This window comes from Octopus bimaculoides, chromosome 4 (genome assembly GCF_046866305.1).
Source record: "Octopus bimaculoides isolate indiv1 chromosome 4, ASM4686630v1, whole genome shotgun sequence".
In the NCBI taxonomy this organism is placed as follows: domain Eukaryota; kingdom Metazoa; phylum Mollusca; class Cephalopoda; order Octopoda; family Octopodidae; genus Octopus; species Octopus bimaculoides.
Window position 1 is genome coordinate 46,056,788 of NC_142931.1, and position 18,487 is coordinate 46,075,274.

An 18,487-nucleotide genomic window follows, 5' to 3' on the forward strand; every position below is an offset into this window, starting at 1 on the left:
GGAGATAAACAGCGAGAATATAACTCTTCTTTAAGTTGGTAGTGTACATTTGAGGAAGTTTGGCTGAGTTTCGTTAACAAAATGCTGAACACAAAGAAAGAATAAATTAATTTATTAGACACAAGGACTCAAATTTGAAGGAAGAGATTATAGTTGATTTAAATCAACCCAAATTCTTCACCAACTCTGGAGGGATGAAATGCAAAGTTGACCTTGGTAGGATTTGAACTCAGAGAATAAAAGCCCATAACTAAATACCATATGTCACTCTGTCCAACACTAATGATCTGCCACCTTTAATTATTTTGATTGTTGTTTTTAATTATTACAGCTCTATTGAGTACAATGTGTTAAATTGGAGACATAATTATATAAATATCAAAATGTAAATGCATATCTAATGAGAGTAATGAGAGAATAGAAATTAATTACGCTACAAGAATTAAATAACAAGAAATAATGAATGAAGGCCATTATTTTGAATATGATATCCCTGCTACTTGCAGACATACATATATCAAAAATCAGTGCAGCAACCATGGTCTAAGAGACATTTTTCACAATCAAAATTGTCAAAATTTGGAATAAACCATCTGTACCTATCATTTCTTTTCTACTCTAGGCACAAGACCCAAAATTTTTTCGGGAGAGGGCCAGTTGATTAGATTAACCTCAGTAAGCAACTGGTACTTAATTTATAGACTCTGAAAGGATGAAAGAGAAAGTAGACTTCAGCAGAATTTGAACTCAGAACAAAGACAGACGAAATACTGCTAAGCATTTCGTCTGGTGTGCTAACGTTTCTGCCAACTCGCCACCTTATCTGTACCTACCATTTGACACTGCACCCTTCAAAAGTCCCATGCCTCCTGAAATCCACCAACACAACAGTTGATGTGCCTATCCACTTCGTGGCTCTTTTACTGTTTATTTTTCAATCATTTTGTGTTTATTCTAAGCACAGTGTATGTGGACTTTCAGCTATTATTGCTGTCTTTATTTAGCTGACAAACTGCTGCTTTCTGTTCCCTCTTGTACCTTTTTGAATGAGTTATAGTATACCTGAGCACTGTGGACAGTAAACTCCTAATTATTTTCATTTAGACAGCAAACTGGCAGAAGCATTAGCACATCAGGCAAAATGCCTAGAGATGTTTCTTCAAGGTCTTTGTATTTTGAGTTCAATTTTGTCTTTCAGGGTCCATAAAATGAAGTGCCAGTCAAGTACTGGAATCAATGTAATTGAGTCCACCCTCCTCAAAATTACTGACCTTGCACCAAAATTGGAATTAATAATGTCATCTTTATATAGGTTATTAAAAAAAACTCCAGATATCAGTAATTAAACATAACTTTTATTCAACATGTTAAATGCAATCATGAAATTAATGTTTTATAAATACATACATATACACATACACATTTATATATATATATATATATATATATATATAGTGTATGTAGAGAGATAATACAGAAAATAACATACATAGATTAATTTTTGTTTTGTTTACTTTCTGCCACTGTCAGCTTTAATATTTAATACAGAGTAAATTTAGCTAAACTTATAAAATAGAATCCTTGTTTTACTTTCAATGGGCAGCTGGATAAATATGATGATGTAGTAAAGATGTGCATCTGAATAATAGTTTCTGTTAACTACATATAAGATAAACCTTTATTTTTCATTTTTCTCGGAGGAAAGCTTATAGTTAAAAACTGAACTCAATATGTTTAACTCTTTAGCATTCAGGTTCATGTATCAAAAGTAATCCTTATTTATTGAACTGGCTTGAATTAATCATGGATTATCTCATAGCTTCAAGATTTCAATGGTATGATTGTTTACTTCTAGAATGACACTGTAGGTAGGTGTGAGGGGCCATATCTGGCTGGTTTAAACATAAAACAAGTGGGATATTTGAGCCAGATATGAACACTGTAAATGCTTGTGTTAAAGCTTCCATTCTGTATCTTCACTGCTTGGTATGTCTATGTATAACGATTTCTTACATTGGTATATGGTTAGACAAATATCTAAAGAAGAACAGTCAAGTATAGTCAAAAGAAGTGACCACAATATGTGACTGGTATTTATCTCACAACTTCAGCCCAGAGGAATACAAAAAATAGTCAACCCATGTGGCTTTAATCCGTGTTCTGTTATTCCTTTAATGTTGTATGTCTAATTAAAGATTTGTTTCAACTGAATACAAGACCAATATTTTGTAAGGGAAAAGTACTGACAATTGAAATTCTAATATATTACTGGTATTTATGTCAACAACCCTAGAGGAATTAAATTCCTAATGCAGGACTGTGAGACACTAAAACTGAACATGCTACAATGAACATCCATGTCAACCTTGTTCAATTAGCTCATATAATTTGTGTACCATGAAAACAACAATTTACAAACATTTGAAGAAAGTTATAGTAATCATAGTGATAAGGATGACCACAATGATGATGATGATGATGGTAGATGTTGATAGTGATAGTGATGATAAACAGGACAACTGAAAGTTTAGGGAAATAGCTATAGTTTCAATTGTTTGATTTCTCTGCTGAATAAGTTATTTCAGCAGTAAAACCACAGTTACTTTTTGATTCAACTTGAGCACTCAAACATGCTGTGATGTTACTTAACAGCTCTATTGTCATGTTGTGCTTTTGATCAGCTTAAACGGCATGTAATATTGATGGTTAACTTTAATGACAAGTTATTGGTCAGTTTTAATATTATGTAGCATACTTGGTTAACACTAGTGACATGTAGTGTTGCCAAACAATTTCAATACCACATGTTCATGGTGGGTAGCACACTGTCCAAGTATTGCGGGAAATTTTTAAATAGCCTGTTTGCAGGCAGCTTGAATGACATTTGCTGTTTTTAGATAACTTTGATACAATGGACAGTATTAATTCCAAATGAAATCCACAGTTAATAGGAAGGTCATGTGGCAACTATCCAATGTTGGTTAAAGTTTATAAAATATCTATGTTAAGGTAACATGTGATAACATTTACTTTACTACAATAACATTACCTTTCAACATTATAGTGCTATAATACTGTGGTGCCACCATTCAGGTATTAAGAAAAACTAGGTAATATCACCATCAACAAATTAAAATTTGTAGTACCAACTACTATTGCACAATAAACATATTGTACCATCAGTCAGTTTGAGCAACACGTATAATAACTTCAATCTACTATAACAAAGTGTAGTAGCAATATAAGATAACTATGAAAATACTTAGTGCAGTATTGTTAGTGAGATTGATCAGAACACAGTACCTTAAAGCAACATATGTCCATCACAAAGTCCATATTAGAACCATACATTAGTTGTTGGCCAGCAAACAATTCTTTCTGTCCATACAGGATCAGAACCACGTTTCATTTCAAAACTTGATCAAGAATAGTGACAGCAAACCATTTTTTTTTAGCCAAGCATGTTGAAATTTTAAAGAAATTAAAATTCCTTTAATAATCCTGTTATTGGAATGTCACTTATACATATACATGTATCTTGGTTTTATGTAAATGCTTACAAGTAAGCTTTTTATAACATGATAGCAAATTGCAAGGAGATTATTTTCCAAAGTTTCTTGTGTGCCACTACTGACACATACATCATACGTTCACAATCACTGATCTGGAGTATTTTAAGTGTATCCCCTTATAAATATTACCCAGTTATCTCCCTTGCTATAGTAGCCGCTTTTGGAGAGGACAGTCTAACACTAACTAGTTGTCCATGACATGCTCCTCATCACCTGCTGCCGTTGCATAATGTCATCAAAGCACTTCACTGACATGGTGATACGAGGACCTGTCTTCCAAATAAGTCCATCGGTGTCAATAAGCAGAGCTTTGATTGTAAGGTTGTAGAATCCTGGCAGTGGCAGAGCAATAAGGAAACTAGAGCTGAAATAGTCGTTCTGGGGTTCCAAGGTTTTACTCAGTTTCACAGGTGGTACATCTTGAATCTGAAATAACAGAAGAATCTGATAAAGTAAGATATAAAGCAAAGCTACAAATATTAATTCAATGTCCTTGGTATTTATTTACCATGGCATTAAGTCAAGGACTGGGGTGACTATGTGATGAAGATTAAGTAAAACTTACACATGGATTACCAATTGATTAAGTCAAGAGCTAAGGAGACTAGGAAAGGTTAATGTGGTTATAACAAGGGTTGAAGTAACTGAAAGTGTGAGTAAAACTGAAGTTTGTGATAGATGTTTAGCCCCAAATCAGCCTTGATATGACCATCAGATATTTTTTCAGGCTTTGTAGCCTGGACATTATCCAATGGGTTCTTATATTAAGATGATAAAAGGTATTCAATGAACAAGTCTACTTGGCAGTAAATAGATGCCAAGTAACAGTAAGGTCAGTGTTGTAGACATGTGTGAATACAGTATAACTAATGATTACTTTGTTAGTTTGTAGTACTGAGGTCAAACCCTCTAAATGGGTCACTGAAAAGAACCTGACATGATTAATAAGGGATCAGAATAGCGGTGGATTTCTGACAAGAGCCTTTAGCCAGGTTTTGATTGTTAGTTGTAGTCACTTCAATTGCATAACTTATGTTTTAGAAGGGAATTGTTGTGGAAGGATTCCGACCACCCCACAAGTGACTAAGTGACATTGTCATAAAGTAAAGGACTGTGAGCGATTGCCAGTTCATGTTGGTAGCAGTTCACTGTGAGCCTTTGATATAAAGCGTTGAGTTTCGTGTAATAGTAATAATAGTACATCGTGTATATACTTTCTTCCCACTGATTCATTATATTAAATATCCAATACAAGGATATAAAAGGAATGAATGCCACAGTTTCCATTTTCTTTCTGTTAAAAACTTTTGGCATCATGACAGAAAAGAAGAAAAACTATTCATCTGACACACTGTTCATAGGGATGTTGTTAAGATTATAGCAAGTTATCCTGGTGAAGGAGAAGAACAATTCCACATAAGTTAGTTTAATTTCTGATTGATAAGCCGATTAATATTTGCAGTTTTATATGTAATTTTATTTTAATGGAAGCAAGAGTAGAATAGTTTTTATTTTTTATTGAAACAATTGCTTTTATAGCCTAGTGTAATGCCCTTTTGATTGATGGCTTTCTACTTATTTGTGAAATATACTGAATGGAACTTGATATGCAAGTCATGCAACAGGAGACATGAAACATAAGGTGGATTATGTTGTCTTAAAGGTATACACCATCTTAAAAAAAAAAAACACCTCAAATAAAGCAGTCCTGGATCTTTTACACATAGTCCAACACTTCAACCTCTTCTCCTTCCTCCACTCCAAATAAAGGGAAAATAAATGGAAAAACAGAAATATCATCAACAAGCAACCAAAGAAACAGTACCTTCTTTCCACTAGCAGCAAGTGTGGCAGCAGACCCATGGCTGTGACTGCGTAAAACAGATGTAACGTTGACCATGACAGCATGCACTTGCCTATAGAAGTCTGGTTGATTACCATGCTGGACAACACCTTCGACTTTCAGTGTGAGTTGTGTGTCTTGCTGTAGCAACACTGGGTCAGTTGAGTTGTGTGGCTGAGGAGAGATAGCCAGCTGAAGAAGATGAAAGAAAGAAATAAAAATTACACTGAGCATTATAGGGGTTCCCATCAAACCTCTACCACTAGACTACCAATATCATCAACACCAACGTCGCCTTCCTGACATTTGTGCCGGTGGCACATGAAAAGATGTTCGAACGAGATCGTTGCCAGTACCACTGGACTGGCTCCTGTGCAAGTGGCACGTAAAATACACTATTTCGAGCGTGGCCGTTGCCAGTACCGCCCGACTGGCCTACGTGCCGATGGCACGTAAAAGCACCCACTACACTCTCAGAGTGGTTGGCATTAGGAAGGGCATCCAGCTGTAGAAACTCTGCCAAATCAGATTGGAGCCTGGTGTAGCCATCTGGTTTCACCAGTCCTCAGTCAAATCGTCCAACCCATGCTAGCATGGAAAGCAGACGTTAAACGATGATGATGATGATGATGACTACAACCTGGAGCACCAGCACCACCTATATTGTTAGTCCTACTAATATCATCAGCACTACAAATATCTATACGGACATATTACTACTAATACCACAACTGCTGGCACCACCAAACATAACCACTACAAGCAGCACCAATTCCACTACCAATACAACCCTCTTCCAGCATCACCTACACCACCATCACTGCCTTCCACCAGGGACTACTCATGCTAGCCAGTATCTCTCTCTCTCACACATGCACACACACACAAAGTGTCTATCATCATGCAACCTTATGATTCAATAATAGATACTAGGGATTCTGGCAGTGACAGTAGTGTGGACGATTTGGATCCACCTTCTCCTCGTGTTCAACGTTGAATTCTACCAGAAATAGTGACACTATCCTTCCTTTGAGGGTAAAAACAAAACAAAAAAAAATGAAATACAAATGCATGGTTGCTAATGTTGCTTAAAACAAGGCCAGTCCTAATTGAACATCCTCATCATCATTTAACGTCTGCTTGCCATGCTGGTATGGGTTGGACAGTTTGTCATGGAGCTGGCTAACAAGGAGCTGTCCAAACTTCAGCTGGTCTGCTGAACCTCTGAGTAAAAGCATGCAACCATCTTTAATTGAGACATAATGTTTCTAGGATTGCATTATTCCTTGCTTTTTAGTTTTTCTTTTTGGCGGGATGGGGGTCACATATTGGTTTGGGGACAATTTGGCTGCTGTTTTTAGCAGGGCAAGCAACTGCAGATAGGTTCTTTAGTACTTGTTGTCTAGCTACAGTCAGCCTTGCTTGAGCAGATAACTCTGAGCAACAGCCATCCTGTCCTTTTTTTTTGTTTTTGTAAAATAATATATCTCAGATTACATTATTCAGTATAGTTTTCTGTTTTTTAAGATGATAAAGGTAAAAGGTAAAGACCCCACTTTGGTCATGAATGACCAAGGGATTGCATCTAGAAAGTTCCCTTCCAAGGGACAATTCCAGGCAAGGCTGTCTGTAGAAGACAAGCAGTTGCTCATGCATACCAGCCTCCCCTCTCCATGCCATCGATGTTATCCAAGGGAAAGGCAAAGGCCGATGCAGCTTGGCACCAGAGACATTGCAACTCATTTCTAAAGCTGAGTTAACTGGAGCAACGTGAAATGAAGTATCTTGCTCAAGAGCACAACACACAACCCAGTCTAGAAATTGAACTCACTACCTCATGACTGAGCCCGAAGCTCTAACCACTGAGCCATGACAGGGAGGATATATTTTAAGATTGATCTAGCTATTGTTTCTAACAAGTCAAATGACAGCATAGAGACACAACAGTGTTGTTGTCTTGAAAGCTCTGGTTCATGTTTGTATGCAGCAGAGAAACAATGACAATATTAACAGTGGAAGTCTTTTTAACACTACTGTCCTGCTATATCACTATCTAAAGATTAACTCAGTGAGGCACAAGCTTAACTTCAATGATTTGAGGAACACACAAATCAGTAGTGTAACAGTGGACATTGAATGCTGAGGATACAGGAGGATCAGAAAGAAATGAAATGTGCATGCTCCACCAAATGTGTGACTTAAATGTGAGAGAATAAAGGAGTACAAATGAGCTGCAAGAAAAACTGAGTATAAGAAGAATTAACTGTACTGAGATGTGTAAGAGAGGAGACTGTGCTGGTATGGACATGTAATCCATATGAATGGTGACAACTGGGTAGAGAAGGGTAAAGAGAGTCAAGTGGGAAGAACCTGTGGAAGAGAAAGACTAAGTAAGAAATGGGCAGATGTGGTTAATAGCTGATATCAAGAGGCTGAATGTCATGAAGGGGATATTAAAGTGATGAAACAATGTGCTTCAGACAATGTACCAAACCCATACAAGTAAGTAAGAAAAAAGGGGTGGAAAATATTAATGTTGAAAAGAAAAAGGATGAAAACACTTTTACACTTTTCTATAAGAACAATAAATATCAAACAATGTGGCCATTGCCAGTACCGTGTGACTGGCCTTCGTGCCGGTGACACGTAAAAGCACCCACTACACTCTCTGAGTGGTTGGCGTTAGGAAGAGCATCCAGCTGTAGAAACTCTGCCAAATCAGATTGGAGCCTGGTGCAGCCACCTGGTTCACCAGTCCTCAGTCAAATCGTCCAACCCATGCTAGCGTAGAAAGTGGATGTTAAACGATGATGATGATGATTGGGTACAAGGCCTCAAGGACTTTTTTGAATAAAGAAATAAAAATAGATATAGAGAATGTAAAAAAAAAAATGGAGGAAAATAATGGTAAAACATCATACAAAAAACAAAAGAAAAGTGTTCAGTTTATTTGTTAGCTTTCATTTTATGTAAATAAAAGTGAAAATGAAGCAAGTTAGAGAGAGAAAAAACAGAGTGACAGATAGAGAGGAGAATAAATAGACATACTTGGGTTGGATGGAAAAGAAGAAAGAAAGAATGCTTACCTTAACTTGTGTTGTTTGTAATGTCTGGAAGAAATATCTGGGGTAACCAATGGAGGTCTGGATTAGCTGCTTGATGGAATTATACAGGAATGATATGTGCTGAAGAGAGAGAGAGAAAAACAAAAAGATAGGTCAACATACTTTTGTCAAGCTGACATGATCAAGTAGGTAGGTTAATAGAGAGGTGGAGTTTGGCAGTGTGATATATTAGTAGAGTTATGCTTTGGGTGGAGGCGCAATGGCCCAGTGGTTAGGGCAGCGGACTTATGGTCATAGGATCGCGGTTTCAATTCCCAGACCGGGCGTTGTGAGTGTTTATCGAGCGAAAGCACCTAAAAGCTCCACGAGGCTCCGGCAGGGGATGGTGGCGAATCCTGCTGTAATCTTCCACCACAACTTTCTCTCACTCTTACTTTCTGTTTCTCTTGTACCTGTAATTCAAAGGGTCAGCCTTGTCACACACTGTGTCACGCTGAATACCCTCGAGAACTACGTTAAGGGTACACGTGTCTGTGGAGTGCTCAGCCACTTGCACGTTAATTTCACGAGCAGGCTGTTCCGTTGATCGGATCAACTGGAACCCTCGACGTCGTAAGCGATGGAGTGCCAACACACATATGCTTTGGACCAAGTGGTATAATAATGGAAATATGCTTAGAGTAGAGTGGTATACTGATGGAGTTAGGGTTTAAGGAGAGAGGTATATTGGTGGAGTTAGTTCTTGGACAGAATAGTATATTACTCAAAGTAGGCTTTGAACAGAGAAGTATGTGGTGAATGTGGGTTTTGGACAGAGTGGTATATTGGTGAAGTTAGACATCAGATGGACTAGCAGAATAGTCATGGTAGGTTAAAAACTTATTTTTTACCACTTAGTCTAAAGAAAGAGCAGTGCCATTAACCTTTTTTTAGGGCCTCTGATACTGGTAGTGGAGGAAAGGAGAGAAGACAATATCCCCTAACTGGAGACCTGACCCAAATGTTTGCAACTGAGCAGACTGTTAGAGGCACTCAAGCACAAGTTGGCTGTATTAAACCTGGCAATGGATCAGGTCATGGTCTCATGGAAGGATTTGAACTTAAAAAACAAAAAGCCAGAACAAAATTACTGCAAGACATCCTGTCTAAAACATTAATGATTCAGCCAATCAATCATCCTAGACTTGTACTTAATTTATTAAGCCTCGAAACATAAAAAAAGCAAACTTGACCTCAGCAGGATTTGAACTCAGAGCACAGCAGGAACAAAAACTGTAAGGCCTTTTGTCTGACACACAAATGGCTCTAGGAATCTGCCACCTTATACAGAGGGTTAACATTTTTATAAATGTTGGAAGTAAGTTGAATAAGTAATGAAGATTAGCTTGAGTTTAATATTCATATGTCCACTTTATATTAGATTGACAAGCTTTTGCTTCTATTACTTTGATGTACCACAGAATGGCTGGCTTAACTGGTTATTTTGAATGGGGCAATTAGCACATTCACAGTGAGAGCAACCAAAAGGATGTAACAACAAAGTAGCAGTGACAAGTAGTACACTAACACAACACAACACAACAGAAACATCACCGTTCCAACAATTGAAACAGATACATTAACGGCTTACTCAAATCAGCAACAAACATACTAATGTAACATCTTACTGTGCTAATTCACCAAGTACAGATTGGACTAAATCCAAATAGTAAATCCACAGCATCACCAACAGAAGTCAACTATGCTTCAAGATCACAGCCGTCTGATGTAGAAATCATCAAATAGTTACAATTCAAACAATGGACAACATATATGTGAAGACTAGATATTAAATAATTCCTTTAGGTTCAGTATTTTTGGAGCCAGATAGTTGAGGTTAAGCAGTCATTGGCCTAAAAGTTACTCCATATGGTATGTGCAGCTTGATTATTTCTGATGAATATACTCCCTCCAATGCATCCTCATCACAGCACTGGCACCATTATTAGAGTCAAGTGAAGTTCGGCATTATAACCATTCAAATTGCTCATTTAAAATCCAATGGCTACTATTGGAGCTGACTTCTGTATCTAGCAGGATCTTATAGTAAGTTTCCAGATTCTTTAAAATCCAAGACACATCTGTATTGATATTCAAGAATTTCTTCAAACAGTACTAACCCAAAGTGCTGTTGCCATGAATCCCAAGAAGTGTTACCATGGATCACACTATCCCAAAGCATGTATGCTTGCAGGTAGAGATTGTCTTCAAAACTCATATCCCCAACCCAACTCTAATAAGAATTCATGTAGAATCTGAATAATGTAATGCCTTCCAGCTAGAATTACTCAGATATGAAATTTGCCACACAGCAACCAAACGGACACCATAGAACAACACACTCTAGTTTGATGAACTTAAATCCTTCTTCCTACCCAATTACAAACATCACTTACCTGGTGTGTCAATTTGTTGTTGTTGTTGTTACTGCTAACCATCTGGTTTAAGTTTTGGGCAATCGTCTTAAGTACTTTAGCAAAGCAACGACTCACTGGACACAAATGAGGTGATTTCACATAGAAGCTGCTGGCCTTGTCTAGTGATAAAGTTTCCCTGAAGAAGAATTTTTATAGTATTAGAAATGGTCATTAGAAGTACTGCAAAGTAAAAGTAAACTCTTGTTAATCCTTGAGTATGACGAAGTTTCAGTTCCTAAACTATTATATAGTTGATGAGAGTTAGACCAGACCAGCATTTATCGACCATTTTATACCAATGGACCCCTTTAATTCCTATTTTACTCAGATGGACGCTCCTAGCCATTCGATGTTTAACAGAAATCCAATTACATTTTTATAATTAAATATTATTAGGAATTGTATAAAAATATTGTTAAAATATTTTGTGCATTGTAAAAGTATAACCAATGTATTACAGGTAAATTTTAACAACAAAATCTTATATGAACCCCCAAGGGCCATATGGACCCTGGTTGAGAACAACTGGGTTCAACAGACTGATTTAGTACTCCAAAGGAGCCCATGCCTATGTCTTTTACTCTCTTTTACTTGTTTCAGTCATTTGACTGCGGCCATGCTGGAGCACCGCCTTTAGTCAAGCAAATCGACCCCAGGGCTTATTCTTTGTAAGCCTAGTACTTATTCTATCGGTCTCTTTTTGCCGAACTGCTAAGTTACGGGGACGTAAACACACCACCATCGGTTGTCAAGCAATGTTGGGGGGACAAACACAGACACACAAATATATATATATATATATATATATATATATACGACGGGCTTCTTTCAGTTTCCGTCTACCAAATCCACTCACAGGGCTTTGGTCGGCGCGAGGCTATAGTAGAAGACACTTGCCCAAGGTGCCATGCAGTGGGACTGGACTCGGAACCATGAGGTTCGTAAGCAAGCTACTTACCACACAGCCACTCCTGTGCCTATGTGTATATCTTTACTCACCCTTGCCCACTTTTTACATCTGTTTTTCAATGAAGTAGAAGTAGAACCTGGTTTTCAGGTCAGATAAACAAGAGAAAGCAGAATTGTTTAGGGGCCACAAAACACAATAGTTCCTGAAAGATCTGAATTTGAGATTATATGGTCTAACTTCTCCATTAAGCTGCAAACTATTTCTACCTTAGGCCAGCCCTTGTCATCACTACAATATACCTCCCACCACTTCCAACAGCCACACTAAATACTGTCCAACCCCCAGTTCATATTGTTGTTGTTACTGTTTAGCTACAGGTCAGATTTCCTTCACCAAAGATATTCTAGCTATGACCTTGACACCTTTCTTTATCAAACGATACCACAGATCCAATGACTGCAAGGTGAGGAGGGGGATACTTTTGGTGATCTCATCTCTGAAATGTTTTAATTATTTATTTTATGACTCATTACTGCCCATTTAATGACAATAACAAAAAAAAAAAATAATAATAATTTGTCATGCACTAAACCTAAAATAAAGTTACAACTGAAAACCAGGAACTAACAAATTACAGCCAACTTGGTTTAATTACATGAAATGAAAATCACTTAGATATTTATGTCATCCAGTATTATTCAGCCACGAGGTAGGCCCAGGAAGACCTGGGCTGAGGTGGTGAGGCAAGACCTTCGAACATTGGGCCCCACCGAGGCGATGACTACTGACCGAGACCTTTGGAAATGTGCTGTGCGTGAGAAGACCTGGCAAGCCAAGTGAGATCGTTGCCAGTGCCCCTGGACTGGCTCTTGGGCGGGTGGCACATAAGATGTACCATCCTGAGCGTGACCGTTGCCAGTACCGCCTGACTGGCCTTGTAGGGTTTTCGAGCAAGATCGTTGCCAGTGCCCCTGGACTGGCTCTTGTGCGGGTGGCACATAAAAGACACCATTTCGAGCGTGGCCGTTTTCGTGCGGGTGACATGTAAAAGCACCCACTACACTCTCTGAGTGGTTGGCGTTAGGAAGGGCATCCAGCTGTAGAAACTCTGCCAAATTAGATTGGAGCCTGGTGTAGCCATCCGGTTGCACCAGTCCTCGGTCGGATCGTCCAACCCATGCTAGCATGGAAAGCGGACGTTAAACGATGATGATGACGATGATGATGATGATGATGATAACTGGAGTTATCCACAAATCACAAAACACAGTTTCATGTTTACTTAATATAAAGCAACTGTGCAGCATCCTAGAGACGGGTACAATTATTTATTAATAGGCAATTTAGGTCAGGGGACATTTTTACATCACTTCATGCCTGTACCCAAGGTAACTACTTCACCTCTTCATGGTCTAAGATAATGTGTGCATCCCCTTCTGGCTACAATTAAATATATATAAAAAAAAAGGACATTTGATATTTGTTTCAATACGGAACTACAACAGTCTCTTAAGTAGCAAGATTTTAATGTAAATACTGTTAGATATTATAATCATCAATCTAAGTAAAATTGAGGCTGTTCTTGCATACAGGCATGTCCTCTACATTCCTCTTCAGCTAAGTAATCCTAATCTTGCAGGCTTGTGGGTGCTGGTTCCAAGTAAAAGCACCCAGTACACTTTGTAAAGTGGTTGGCATTAGAAAGGGCATCCAGCCATAGAAACCTTGCCACAACAGACATGGAGCCCAGGTAGCTCTTCAACTGGCCAACTCCTATCAAACCATCCAACACATGCCAGCATGGAAAACACATTAAATGATGATGATGATGATGATGATGATGATGATGATGATGATGACAGAGAATACAGGATGTTAAACAATAAATACACAATTTGAGCTCAGTCACTGCGTCTGTTGCTCCTTTTTTTGCAATATTTTAGTCAAAAGAGAAGGCAGTTCCCATAAACCTTTATAGGGCCTCCAAGACTGGTGGTGACAAGAAAGGAAGGTGTCCTCAAATCAGAGACCTGGCTTGACTACTTGCAACAGAGGACACTCCACTAAAAGCACTCAAGAAGTCAAGTGACTGTGTTAAACTGGTTATGGTGGGATTTGAACTCAAAATGTCTTTACAATCTAAGTTAAAATCCCCAAAATATCTGGACTGACACCCTAACAATTCTCATTTCGTATGTTTTTATTACACTCAAAACGATGAAAGGCAAAGTTAACTTTAGCAAGATTTGAGTGCAGAAATCAGAAGAACTCTCATTAAGCATTGGATCTAAAGACTTTGCACATTAACTTCTTAATAAGGTCTAATGTCTGTATCACTGATGACATAATTTTTGAAGAGATAAAAAGTTCTTTTTCTTTTTTTTTTTTTGCAATAAAGGTTACCTACCTTGTTTGCCCTGTGAGGATGGTGTTAATAACTGCCTTCATTAATTCACTGCTTGTGTATAATCTATAGAGAGACCTGTTAAGGAATTCACATCAACAACCACATCAATCACTTAACTATTTACATCGAACACTTTTTCTATGCAAACCAGCCAGAAAATATATCTCAGAGGACCTTCTGTATCATCATTGAGCCAAGTTGAAATAGCTGCCAAATCTTCCTCAAATTACACCTTGCTGTGCTCAAAAAGAAAAATAGAGAGAGGTGTACACTGACTGACTAATATAATTATGGCTGGACTCTTCTGACCATAGGTCTGTTTAATCAGGGTTGAACTGGGACTCAACAACAACAACAATGTATGTTAAAACATTGATAAATAATAGTAATATTGCGGAAGGGGAAGATGTACTTTAAAAATACCTTCAAAAAATTCTGCTGCAGTATCCATGCTACAATGAGAGAGTCAATCCTTACATTTATGCTAAAATTTAGCGCATAACTCTTAACCTTTTGTATGAGCATGGCATTGTAATATGCTATTTTCTCTGCTCTAAAGATGCTAAGCTGTGTGTTGTTGTTTAATACTGGATTAGCCCTAATTGAGCCGATCTATGGTAATTCTACCTAGACTGTTGATTAACAGCCCAGTCAAGATGGTATTTTCTTCTCCTACTCTTGTTTTTGCACACATCTACAAAATGACTTTCTAAAATGAACTTCCATTATGCAGCTGAAGAGTACATTTTCATTGCACATCTTATGTGGTGTCCTCACTACATGAATAAATGAAGTTTGTACGAAACGTACGTACTGCTATAACCTATTGAATTTTTGTTGCTTTCTTCAAATTTTATTCACCAAATCTCTTGATTTTGTTTTTGGTTTTTACCCTACCAGATTCTGGTGCCTCAAACATTTAAGTACCACATTTAATCTTTTGATTAAATCTATATTAGTACTTTGTACCCTAGACTGTATAGTGTATTTCGCAGTAATTCAGTTACTTTCCCAGCGGATCAAGCATCTATGTAGGTGTTTTCTTGTTGATTTTACTTAACCCAGCAGCAAAGACTCTCCACAGTTACTATTTTGTTGGGATAAAAACAAGAGGTATTTTATACACAAATACCACATACACACAATTTTTAAAGGATACAGTTGCATATTAGCTAAGGAAGCAGGGTCTGCATCAAATGAAGACTGATAGAGATCCAAAAATTTCTGACTTAAATTACTGTAGCTGTTTTGGCATTTTAATAACTGAAATATTGAACACAAGAAAATATTAAAAGTACAGAGGAACAGTTATTGGAATAAAATTATAAAACAGATGTATTATTAGATGCAAAATTTGAACAATATCAAGATATCATCATTGTCATCATTTAACGTCTGTTGTCCATGCTGGCATGGGTTGACTGGGCTGGCACACTGGAAAGCTGTGCCAGGAACAGTGGTTCTCAACCTAAGTGATAGTATCCTTTTGTGATGGCATGGGGGTGCATTGTGAGCTTACAGAGTGGTGCTAAATGTCAAGATGGCAGTGTGGCAGGTTCTGAGTATTTAGAGAGACTGGGGCTTGATTCTTCTCAGAAATAAAAACTAAGTACAATACTTATATTTTAAACATATTTTTGAAAAAAAAAAAATCTTTGTTAGAATTAAAATATGAATAGGACATTGCATTATCAGTAAACAAAAACATGACCAATGACACGCCAAGGTTCCATATAATTTCATTATATGAGACTTCACTTTTGTTAGTAATTTCCATGAAAAGGGATGCCAGTCCATGCAAATATCTCAAAAGGGGCACATGTTGGGTGGGATAATATTAGAACATGCAGATATTAAAACATGACAAAATTAGCTTGTGCTAGATCTGTTGGGTTTTTTTTTCATTCTTTATTGTAAAACATGAGGACAGTGCATTAGTAAAATGGTATTCCATGAAGGGGGCCACTGACCTACGAAAGGTTGAGAACCACTGCTTAAAATCTCAACTCCCTTTCAGACTATAGGTTTTGTAACTGGATATCTTTTCTGATGCTAATCACCAGACATACTATTTTGTGTAGAAAAAGAGAACATACAAAACTGCTAAATGTCTCATTTGATAGTTGGTGATGTAGTTAGCATCAGAAAAGATAACATAAATTTTACAGTTCAGTTTTAACAAAGTTTTAATTGATGTAATAAACCTCATTTACATATAATGTTTCAGATCATATCTTAATTGACACATAATTGGTTAGCAATATAAAGAGTAACCAATTGCAAAAATACATGTATATGTCAAGGTTTCTAATAACATTCAACCCTTGCTGATAGAGTAAAATAATGCATACCAAGTTAATAACTTACTGTCACATCACATTACATTAGATCTAGTGAGCTTAGACATATTCTTGAGCAGTTCTTAACACTGGATCAGAATGTTCTTAAATTTCTTTCTTCTTTATAAAACACATACGCACACATTGCTATAATGAGACAATTTACCTGAGAGATTACAGGACCACATCGACTGATGTCACGAGCATTAGTGACAGCCATGGCAGAGGCTATTGCAGGAGGAGGACATGTCTGGAAAGTGGAACAAGTCTGACACAGGTGCTGGTGTAACTGTACAAGCTCACAGCGCAAGGTGCAGTATTCACTCTGGAACTGAAGACGGAAATTTTGTGTTGTGGCAGCCTGCAGTATAAAATAAAGGAAATGATCGGAATGACAATAACAGAATGGTCGAAAGGTCAAAGTATTGGAATACTGATTATATAGAAGGGAGTTCAAATCTCTAGTGTTTTCTTAAGCAAGGGACTTCTCTATGCTTTTTTGAGTTTACCTTACAAATAAGCAACAGATTCTACCCCAACTACATTGTTGAGTAAGGGCATCTGGTTATGAAAACAATTACTTCAAAATGAATACATGCAAGAACGCATAAACAGAAGATTAAAAGTGTTCTGAAAAGAATGGTTGTGTTTAAAACATTTGGAGACTCTCCCAGACAGGTGAGATTGAAGTAGTTAATGCCAAGCATGGATAACTCCAGGGAAAATATGGGAGGAGAGGCGGGAGGAGTTTTTGTCTAGATGCTTGAAATAAAATTAATCCAACTGAAAGCACTTAAGGATTAGGTGGTGTTAAACTGAGCAGCAACCACTCCTAAAACAGTAAAATGTAAATAAATGAATAAATAACTATATATCCTGATCAGTAGAATTAGAATAAGTCACACTGGCAACCATGTCCAGTGAAAAGTGGTTGAAAAAATATGCTTCCTATGCATCCAGATAGATGAGATATGTAATAGATATGGTTGAAATCTACTACATTAATAATAAAGTAGAATCTTTACTGGCAAATATGATCTGCCTGCAACTCATATAGCATGCTACTTGCATTGTTCCAAGGTTGAAATAAAAACCTGAACTATGTGAAGTAGATGAATGCCAGAACTTAGACCTTCCTTTAATTCAGCTAGAAGATCCAGCTGGCACATGAGCTTTAGCACATTCACAGAATTCTGAGAAGCAGAATATTCAAGACCACACCAAAGTGATACAAAGCAAAGTTGAAACATGTACATTAACAACTAAAAACAATACAAACATGATTTCCATCAAGTTTACTAGATAGATCTCTGTTTGACCTGCACTGCAGATATGTGGACACCACAGTTTCATTCACATTTCATTATGTTAACAATAAATGATAATCATTATTTTATGTTGGCAAGGATTTCAAGGGTTGTTATGGTCCAAGTTAGCTGTTATTCAGAATTACTGCTCTCCTAAATAGGATGGAGGACAACATTTTACATGTATGTTTCAGTTTTGGCAAACACAAATTGGCATAATAATATTATTGCTAATAAGCTTCTAGGAGCAAGACATAATTCATACCTCCAGGAGTTGGCAATAAAGAAATGAACACCAACACATCAGGATCAGTGGCTATACACTTGCCAGTAATCCATAGGTAAAACAAGGTAAATACTAAAATATCTGAAGCAAATGCAATGAACTTTCAGACCTATTCAATAAAAGACAAAAATGATGATGATGATGACAATGATGGTAAAAGTGGCAGTAACAACAATGATAAAAATCTTTAAAATTTTTAAACCTTTAATTATTTACCAACCATCATCATCACTGAAGTTGACGATAGACTATATTTCACTGATGAGGCCTAATAAGACTGAAACATGTGTGAAGTTGTCACC

The 18,487-nt window shown here is 37.2% G+C and overlaps 1 protein-coding gene across 1 annotated transcript in view; it reads right to left on the reverse strand.

Annotated features, from left to right (window-relative positions):
• Positions 1-1,335: 1,335 nt before the first annotated feature.
• Positions 1,336-18,487, reverse strand: part of LOC106884515 (integrator complex subunit 7) — a 46,422-nt gene continuing 29,270 nt past the window's right edge. The window contains exons 14-20 of the mRNA XM_014935939.3: positions 16,759-16,953; positions 15,413-15,516; positions 14,254-14,316; positions 10,916-11,072; positions 8,502-8,600; positions 5,398-5,607; positions 1,336-3,998 (exon numbers count right to left, since the gene is read on the reverse strand). Coding sequence (XP_014791425.1) covers positions 3,753-3,998; positions 5,398-5,607; positions 8,502-8,600; positions 10,916-11,072; positions 14,254-14,316; positions 15,413-15,516; positions 16,759-16,953 — 1,074 coding nt within the window. The 3' untranslated portion in view covers positions 1,336-3,752. The remainder of the gene's footprint in view (positions 3,999-5,397; positions 5,608-8,501; positions 8,601-10,915; positions 11,073-14,253; positions 14,317-15,412; positions 15,517-16,758; positions 16,954-18,487) is intronic.